General features: G+C 37.1%; 1 protein-coding gene across 1 annotated transcript in view; it reads left to right on the forward strand.

Moving 5' to 3' along the window:
* Positions 1–4,208, forward strand: part of TWISTNB (TWIST neighbor) — a 20,020-nt gene extending 15,812 nt beyond the window's left edge. Inside the window, exon 4 of the mRNA XM_006832287.1 lies at positions 3,809–4,208. Coding sequence (XP_006832350.1) covers positions 3,809–4,208 — 400 coding nt within the window. The remainder of the gene's footprint in view (positions 1–3,808) is intronic.
* Positions 4,209–10,427: the final 6,219 nt, after the last annotated feature.

A 10,427-nucleotide genomic window follows, 5' to 3' on the forward strand; every position in this document is an offset into this window, starting at 1 on the left:
TAATTCTTTTGCTAGGATTTTGTTGAGAATTTTTGCATCTATGTTCATAAGGGATATTGGTCTATAATTTTCTTTCTTAGTGATGTCCTTCCCTGGTTTGGGTATAAGAGTTATGCTTTTATGCTTGCTTCATAAAATATATTAGAAAGTTTCCCATCCTTTTCTATATTCTGGGATAATTTGAGTAGAATAGGTGATGACTCTCCCCTGAATGTTTGGTAAAACACACCAATGAAGCCTTCTGGACCTGGACTTGTTTTGGTTCAGAGTTCTTTGATGGAACTGATCAATGTCTTCTGTTGGTACAGGTCTGTTCAAATTTTCTACTTCACTTTGTGTGAGTTTAGGTAGTTTGTGTTTTTCTAAAAATGTATCCATTTTTTTAATTTTTAATGTAGATTTTTTTTAATTTGTTGAAGTACAACTCTTCATAATATTCTGTTATCCTTTTCATTTCCATTGGTTGTGTTGTGACATCACCCCTGTGGTTTCTTATGCATGCTATCTGTGTCTTCTGTCTCTTTTCTTTTGTTAGGTTTGCTTGGTTTGTCAATTTTATTAAGCCTTTTGAAGAACCAGCTTTTGTCCTGTTGATTCTTTATATAGTTTTTCTGTTTTCTATCTCCTTTATTTTTGCTCTAATCTTTATTGTTTCTTTTCTTCTGGTGACTGCAGGTTTACTTTGCTCTGGTCTGTTTCTAATTGTTAGCGATGTTGTTTCAATGTGTTGATTTTGGTTCTTCTTTTTGGATGTGTGCATTTAATCACCGTGTTAATTAGTTTCCATGTGTTTGACTTTATTTCCTTGGTCTTCCTTCCTATTGTCGATTTCTAATTTTTAACGTTGTTATCTGAGAAAATGCTTTGTAGTTTTTTTTTTGTTTTTTTTTTTTTTTGATGTTTGTAAATTTATGGAGGCCTGTTTTGTGGTCTAACACATGGTCTATTCTGGAGACTGTTCCATGAGCACTGGAAAAGAATGTGTATTGTGTTGTTGAGTTGAATGCTGTGTACACATTTATGAAGTCAGGTTGGTTGATTGCATTGTTTAGTTCCTCTGTGTCTTTGTCAAGTTTCTTTCTGGTTGTTCTACCCTTTTTCAAAAGCAGTGTATTAAAATCTCACACTGTTATTGTAGATTTGTCTATTTCTTTCTTTAGTTTTATTAGCGTTTGCTTTGTATATTTTGGGGCTTTTTCAGTGAGAGCATAGGCATTTATTATGGTTATCTCATCTTGTTCAATTGATCCTTTAATCATGAGACAATGTCCCCCTTTTTTTTTTGTCTCTTAAGCTGGTTTTTGCCTTAAAAGTTATTTTTATCAGAGATTAGTATTGCCACTTCTGCTCATTTTGATTGCAATTAGCTTGGTATATTTGTTTCCATCGTTTAACTTTTAATTTGCTTTTGTCTCTGTGTATAAGGTGTGTTTCTTGCAGACAGCTTATTGAAAGATCTTGTTTTCTTATCTATTCTGCCACTCTGTCTCTTCACTGGTTCATTTATTCTGTTGACATTCAGTAAAATTATCAATAGATTTGAATTAATTGCTGTCATTATGTTTTTGGGTTTTTGTGTGTGTGTGGTACTGCTGGTTGGTTTGTTCTGCATGCCTTCTTGTGCTGAGTTCATGTTTCTTGTTTTTTCTTTTCAGTTTCTTCATAGTTTTAATGTTTTTCTTGGAGTTTCAATTTCTTAGTATGTTGTGAAGCATTAAATTTTTCTTTGAGGTTACCCTTAGCTTTTTTCTCCTTTTAAAACAGTCAGTCTATTTTATACTGCAGTCTACCTGACCTCCTCACCACCTGGATCTCTGTTCCTATATTTCCCCCTTCTTTCACTTTGTGATTGTGTTGATAATATGTTGACCTCCCAGATCCTCTGAATTTGTTCTTGTAGTTTTGTTCTGTTTTGGACTCTTATCTGTTGATTGAGTTCTGGGTAGTGTTGGTTTTCAGTCCAAAGAACTTTCTTTAGGATGTTTTGAAGTACTGGGGTGGGTTTGACAAAGTCCTTTAGCTTCTGTTTATCCTGGAATGTTTTGATTACGCTGTCATATTTGATTGACAGCTTTGCTGGGTAGACAATTCTTGGTTGGCATTTTTTATGTCTCCCATTGCCTTCTTGCTTTCATGGTTTCTACTGAGGGATCAGAGCTTAATCTTATTTGCTTGCCTTTGTAAGTAACACTTCTCTTTTCCCTAGCTGCTTTCAGAATTCTCGCCTTTGATTTTGGAGAGCTTGATTATGATATGTCTTGATTTTCTTTTGGGGTCTGTCCTTTCTGGGGTTCATTCATTATCTTTTAATTCCATACTTCTGCAAACTTTTCAAGCCCCTGCATATTTTTCTATCAAATATTTATGGCTTGGCTGTTAAGCTTGGGTTTTGTTTTAATGTTCATTGATTATTTTATGAGGGAAAAATAGCCTGAAAGAAGAACTTTGGTGCTGGGGACCAGCCGCGACACAATTATTAGAAGAGTCTCGATAGGAGGATGTGGAGTCGGCGAATGAGAAAAAAAATAAATAAAAAAAACTCAGAGTCAATGGGTCATTTTGAGTCTCAGGCAGATGGTGGTAATGGCTCTGTTCTGATGACTCCCCTTCTGACTGCTGCCTTGACTGTTATTTCAAAATTGTTGCTTCTTATATCCCATTTAGAACATACTATGATCTCATAACAGTCACGTACAAGCAGTTACAAATCAATCAAGTATTGTTACATCAACGGTATAAGAGGAACACAAGGTCACCAAACATTCCTGTGTCTCTATACTCCTTAGTTACTCCTTAATTACCGTGATAACGTCTGCCTTCTGTGAGCGACTCTGTTTCTCTCTAATTCTCCCTAAAATGTCTAGTTTTGTTTTAAACAAAGTTAGTTTTAAACAAAGTTCTACATCTTAATTTCTAACTTTACCAACAACTATTACTTTCTATAGATTCATTAGTTACAGCTTACAATCAAAAACATAATTTTTACTATAACTGGTCATACATATACTTGATTAAACAATAAAAACAAGAACATAAAAGTACCCTAAAGTTTCATAATTAAAAACAAAGCAGTAATTCTCTCATGCTAACAATTTCTCAAAACTTCCAATCAAACTCTTGTCTCTGTTCCCAAGCTCTCACTGCCCTTGACTGTCTCCTAAGCTGCTTTCTAAAAGCCTTCATGTCATTGACTAAAACCACCTGGAATGTTTCTTACAATTTTAAGCTTGAATTGCTAAAACTTTAGCTAGTGTGGTTATTTCTAATGTTAAAACTTAATGTAAAAAACAATTTTTATAATTACATAAGATTGAATATGGTGTGAAAGTTAATGTTAATGTGAAAGGCAACTATTATAATGTGTGGTTTGTTTAAAGTATCTAATGATTATGCAAGATTTTCTAAAACTTCTTATAAGAAATCAGAAATAAACTATTTTTCCAAGGGAGAGCTAGAAACCACGGGTCCCCTGCATGAGTCATCCCTTGTAGCTTTGCTATCCAAGGGAGGCATTCATTGTCGCTCTGCTAAACAATGAACTTTTCATCCATAAGGCTTCTCGCAGTTCTGCTCCTTGGCAGGATGGCTTCTGCCACTTTGGAAATGAAGCTTTTTTCCTTTCCAAGCTATTTCACTGGGCTGAAGAATAACAAGAAGAAACATTTGAAATGCATACATACCATAGTTATAGATCTTGTTATGCTCCCATTATTTATAAAATTTTAGCATGTGGAGACATGGCTGATCTCTTTGTATTCTTTTGTTTTTGCTTATTACTGTGTTAATATTTTAACTTGTTAATTTGCAGCTTACAAGACAAGTGTTCTAAAGTTTCTGAAGACGCAACCGAAACCATCACTGAAGAAGCTGTTGAAAAACCTCCAAAGAGGAAAAAGAAGAAGAAAGACCTAGAGCCTTACGAAGTGGAAGGTAACACTGCAGAGCTAGTGGATGCCGCTGCAAAGGAAGGAACAGACCTGCAGACCAGTGACAATGTGCATGGCCTCGGCGAGGAGGAGCCAAAGAAGAGGAAGAAGAAGAAGAGAAAGCACCATGGAGATCAGGAGCAGGACCCTGCTTTCCAAGGCAGTGACTCCAGTGGTTACCAGAGTGACCACAAAAAGAAAAAAAAGAAAAGAAAACACAGTGAGGAGGCTGAACTTACCCCCATTTTGGAACAATTATCTAAAAAGAAACGGAAAACGTAACTTCCTTTAATGTGTTTTAAATGTGATTCAGATTTTTAAAGTTTGGCTGACACGTAAATAAATGTTTTAAATGGTGTGACATGTAAATGTTTATAAACAGGAAATGTTTTATTAAGAGAGGTGTGTGTGGGTAAAATGATAAAACTGCCTATGAATTCATTTCAGGATTCATGAATTCTTCCGGAGTTTACATCTAAATAGAATTATTTCTACAATATTGAGACTAGCAAAAGTACTTTATCTTACAGTATTGTTCATATCATAGTGTTCTGGTGATTTGGTGGGTTATGCTTTGAGCTATTAGTAACATGGTCAGCAGTTTGAATACACCAGTCCTGTGGGAGAAAGATGAGGCTTTCTGCTCTGGTAAAGATATACAGCCTCAGACACCCTGTAGAGGGCTGCTATGAGTTGGAACTGACACCACAATGGCACACAACAAACTATTCATATCATTAAAGAATGAATCTAGTTTTGACATTTTCCCTTTGTTTTTTGACAGTAGATTCCAATTTCGCCTTTATATTGCATGCCATTTTGTTTCACTTTTTTAAAAAATTCAGGACATTTGCTGCTTTTTAGGTTTTCCTTTATCATGGCAGGATTATATATTTGTTTAGCTTAAAATGGTTTGCCAAAGGAGGTTCTGAAGTATCCACATGTTTTAGGAACCATGCCATTACTGGTTGTGTGGTGGGAAAAATTCTTACTATTCTTTTCTTCCAAGTGTGTGTTGGTATTTATTTTATTTTTTTCTCTTTAAGCCTGGGAGGTTGATGGAGAGGATCATTTACTGATACTTGTTCATTTTGCCTCAACCATTTTGCTTTTATCATCAGTTGGAGGAAGAGAAACTGATGAAGATGAAATAAATGTGATTCAGACTAGTGATTATTTCTTGATTCTTTTCGGTGGGAGGGGAAAGTGGGTAAGAGTAAGAGGTAGGGTTTGGACAAGAGCTAGATCTAGACTAGGACTTCATTTATTGTTATTGGTATAATTAGGACTTGCATTAGTGTTACAGGTAAGGATCTAGTTTTATTTTATTTACATCTACTTGATTTTCTCTTCATTTGAAAACTTTGTTGTTGTTTGTTGTTGCTATGTGCCGTGGAGTTGGTTCCGACTCACAGTGACCCTGTACAGGGTTTCCAAGGCTGTAAATCTTTACTGTATGATTTGTTGAATGTAAAACTGATGATCACATATGCCCTGTAAACTTTGACTCAATCCACAATAAAAACCTTAAAAAACAAAGTCGTTGAGAAGTTGAACAAACTCCAAGCAGAATAGACTCCAAAAGGAAAACATCAAGATGTGTAATAATCACACTTTTCAGAACCAAAGCCTTTCCTCTTTTCTCTCCTATCTCCAGGTCTAATGGGAATCTATGGAACATGGTTGAACTCAGCCCATTTCTTCATTGCTACCTTTCCCCTTCCTCCATTCACCAGTAGACAGGCATGGGCACCAGCAAGCTTACATGCCTGCGCATGTGTTCCCTTTGAGTTTCAGTCTTAGGGGGGGTCGATAACTTTCTTGTCTTTCATGATGTTAGGAAAGTTTTCTTCCCACATCTCTGGGACAGTGTTTTCTATGGGCTTTTTTGTCTCTTCCTGTTCTGGAATTTCTATTACAGATACGTTATTCCTCTTGATTGTTGTTGTTATGTGCCGTGGAGTCTTTTCCGCCTCATAGTGACCCTGTACAGGATTTCCGAGGCTGTAAATCTTAAAGGAGCAGAAAGCCTCCTCTTTATCCCGCGGAACAGCTGGTAGTTTCGAACTGCCGACCCTGAGGTTTGCAGCCCGATTCATAACCACTACGCTACCAGAGATCCTTTTCCTCTTGATAATGCCCTATATAAATCTTAAGCTTTCTTTGGAATTTTTTGTTCTTTATCTGATGGTTTCTTTAGCAGATGAATATTGAGCGATATTTTTCTTCCTGCTCAATAATTCAATTTTCCATTGATTCAGTTTTGTTTTCATTGCCCTTTCAATATGTCTGTTTCTGAAGTCTAGTGTTAATTTTCTGGCTGTCTAATTGCTGGTTTTGCATGAATTCCTTTTTCTCAATTATTTTGTCTTTTTAATGAATTTTCCCATAATTTTGCCAGTGTTCTTTGAATTCATCTGTACTTTTCTCAGTCTTTCTCATAATATATTGAAATTGCATAATTGGTTTTCTTTTAAATTCCTTATCAGTTACCATTCTGGTGTTACATTTTCTTACTTTGTATTTTGGTGAATTTGAGACATCCTGTCTTGCTGCTTTGTGTAACCTGAAATGATCTATTTGCTCTCAGACATTGTGGTACTGTATTTATATTACTTGATGATTGTGTATTGATGTGTTCAGGCACTCACCCCGTTCCCTCTTGGATGTCATAGAGACTAAAAGTGTGAATACAGTTCTCTGTTCACTGTTTGTGCAGTATAGTTCTGGGAGGGTTCACGCACCTCCAGAAGCAGGGACTCTGTCATACTCCCGCCCTAGCAGAACAGAGGCAGTGAGGGGGTACCACTGGCCACTGGGTTGGTGAGGGTGGGAGCTGGCTATGACCTTGGTTACCAGGAAGGCATGAAAACAAGGAAGAATTGCACCCTCTTGCTACCAATCTCCAGCCTTGTCCTGCACTCGCAGGCCACTGTATCAACAGTGACTTGCAAAAGCTCAAGATGGCTGCACGATGCCATGCAACCAAGACTTTTCCTTCTCTCTCCCTGCTCCTGCGCAGCTGCCTCTTCCAGTGAATACTCAGTTTACCTCGGTCCTATCCTCTGAAGCTCAGGGTCCCAGGATCACCAGCTGTAATTGTTTCACTCGGTCTCCCATGTCATTGTTGCAGAGGGTTCCATTTGCTTACTCCCCCATCTTGCCCTGGGCTCCTCCAAATTACTGTTTAATGATTGGACTAGGCTACTAGAAATTATTTTGAAAACAGTTGTCATAGCTTTCATTTAGAAAATATGGAAAGTATCTTGATAATGGGAAAGCAGTCATTAAACAGTGATTTGGTTCTGGCTGGTAATCAGTGCGTGGCCATATTCATGCATTTAGCAAATATTTGACGGTGACTGCCACGTTCTTCCTAGAAAGCATCGTAACATTCTGCCAAACAAATAGGTCTAGTTCTTTTACAAAGTGTCACAAGAAACAGATTCATACACAGGCACACAATATGAATGAGAAAATAACTAGAAATTGTGCTAAGTACTATAAGGAAAAAAAGATTATCCACACTGTTTTCACTGTGTTATTATCTACACATTAATGGGTGATTGAACTTCCCAAGTTAGTCATCTTTGCTGTCACTTACTGCCTCATACTGCTTAATATAGGATAGTATATCCTGCTGTGTGATTTCTCTGGAGTTAAATCTGTAATAAGATGTAGAGTTTGAAGAGTGACAGACACAAATCTCTACAAGTACATGTACCAGGTAGTAGAAGAGTACAGATAAGAGTCCAGGATATATATATATATATATGGCTATTAAGCCCTTGAAGCATGCCTAGTCCCACTTAAGATGTTTCATTGGGTTCAGTTGAGTCAGTTATGACTCACTGTGACCTTCATAACTGAATGAATCCCTACTTTGGGACTGTGACATACTCAGCCCTTGCCATGTTCAAGCTCGTTGTTGGCAACCACTTCCTTCAGGGTCTTTCCTCCTGATTTCAAATAAGAGTGAGTTGAAGAAGGCTTGCCTTCTTGCTATTGCAAACTGGATTTCAAAGCTATACCAAAAAAGGGATGTAAAATATTGCAATCCTTCATAATTGTGAAATATTTTTATATAGGTTAAATAAAAAAAACATTAAAGTTGACCTTTTTTTCACTAGAAAATTAAGTACATATATGTATGTATGTGTGTGTATATATATATATATATATATATATAAAATACATAAATGCATATATCTACATTGTTAATTGCTGTCTAGTTGGTTCTGATCCATAGTGACCCTGTATAGGGTTTCTGCTGGTGAGCTTGAGCCACTGACCTTGTGATTCAAACCAATTTTGCAGTCCAGCACTTTAACGTAGAGCACCACACCAGGACTCCATGTCTACATTACGAAGCTTCATAACATTTGTGAAAAAAGGAATTAAAGAGAGAGTGCCTAAATGCCTCAAATATATGTGAATGGGTAAACTGGTACCTAAAAATAATGAAGTCCTGGTGTGGCGCTGTAGGATAAGCACTGGTCAGTTTGAACCACAAGCTTGGCAATTCAATTCACCATCTCCTTGGGAATCCTATACAGGGTTGATATGAGTTGGTTTTGACTCAATGGCATTTAACAACAACGCAATGTTAATAAAGAATCTAAAACAGCTATGACATGGATGATACTGGAGATTATTATGCTGAGTAAAATTAGTCACAAACAGACAAATATTGTATGAGACCACTATTGTAAAAATTTGAGAAAAGGTTTTAAATCTAAAAGACATTCTTTGCTGGTTACCAGGCTGAGAGGGGAAGTGACTGGCTGGAGGGTTTGTTGTTTGGTGCCGTTGAGTTGGTTCCCACTCATAACAACCCTGTGCACAACAGAATGAACACTACCCAGTCCTGGGCTGCCCTCACAATTGTTACGTTTAAGCGTATTGTTGCTGCCGCTGTGCCAATCCATCTCATTGGGGGTCTTCCTCTCTTTTGCTGACCCTCCACTTTACAAAGCATGATGTCCTTCTCCAGAGACTATTCCCTCCTGATAGTATACCCAAAGTATGAAGAGCTTCTAAGGAGAATTTTGGCTAAACTGCTTCCAAGCAGGATTTGTTGTCTTGGCAATCCACGGTAATTTTCATATTCTCCAACTCCATGACTCAAAACGCATCAATTTTATGGTCTTACTCATTGTTCAACTTTCACATGTATATGAGTTTATTGACAATACTGTGCCATTGCTTGGGTCAGGTGCACCTTAGTCCTCAAACTGGTGTCTTTGCTCTTGAACACATTTAAGAGGTCTTGTGCAGCACATTTGCCTAATGCAGTGCATCGTTTAACTTCTTGGCTGCTGATTCTGTGAGTGTTGATAGTCAACCCAAGCAAAATGAAGTGTTTGACAACTTTAATCTTTTCTCCATTTCTTGTAATGTTATATATTTGTATATTTGTAAGGATTTTTTTCTTTATATTGAGGTGTAATCCATACTGAAGGCTGTGGTCTTTGATCTTCATCAGCAAGTATTTTAAGTCCTCTTAGCTTCCAGCAAGCAAGGTTGTATTATCTGCATATCACAGGTTGTTACTGAGTTTTCTGCCAATCCTGGTACCATGTTCTTCATATAATCCAGGTTCTAATATTATTTGTTAAGTGTACAGATTGAATAAGTATGGGAAAAGACTACAGCACTGGTCCACAACTTTCCTGTTTTAAAGATTCAGTATCCCTTTTTCTGTTTGATGGACTGCCTTTTGGTCTATGTAAAGGTTCCTCATAAGCACAATTAAGTGTTCTGGAATATCCATTCTTCACAATGTTAGGCAAAGCTTGTTATGATTCACACAGTGAAAGCCTTTGCATAGTCAATAAAATACAAGTAAACAGCTTTCCGGTATTCTCTGCTTTCAGCAAAGATCCAGCTGATGTCTGCAATGATATCCCTCATTCCAGAACCTCTTTTGTATCTGGATTGAATTTCTGGCAATTCCCTGTAGATGTACTGTTACAGCCATTTTTGAATGATCTACAGCAAAATGTTACTTGCATGTGATAGTAATGATATTGTTTGATCATTTCCCCACATTCTATTGGGTCACCTGGCTTTGGAATGGTCACAAATATGTGTCTCTTCCAGTTGGTTGCCCAGGTAACTGTCTTCCAAATTTCTTGATATACATGAGTAAGTGCCTCCAGGGCTGCGTTAGTTTGTTGAAAAGCTTTAATTTGTATTCCATTATTTTCTGCAGTCAATACCCTCAGTGCAACTTGGACTTTTTCCTTTAGGACCAACAGTTCTTGACTATATGTCATCTCTTGAAATGGTTGAGCATTGACAATTTCTTTTTGGTACAGTTTATACCTTTCATCTTCTTTTGATGCTTTCTGCATCATTCAATATTTTGCCCATTGCTATTGTTCAGAGTTTTTAAGTTGATTCTGACTCATAGTGAACCTCTATAGGGTTTCCAAGGAGCGGCTGGTGGGTTTGAACCACTGGCCTTTTATCTCCAGCATCATTTCTATTGCCATATTC

The sequence above is a fragment of the Chrysochloris asiatica genome, unplaced genomic scaffold (assembly GCF_000296735.1).
Source record: "Chrysochloris asiatica unplaced genomic scaffold, ChrAsi1.0 scaffold00006, whole genome shotgun sequence".
NCBI classification, from domain to species: Eukaryota; Metazoa; Chordata; class Mammalia; order Afrosoricida; family Chrysochloridae; genus Chrysochloris; species Chrysochloris asiatica.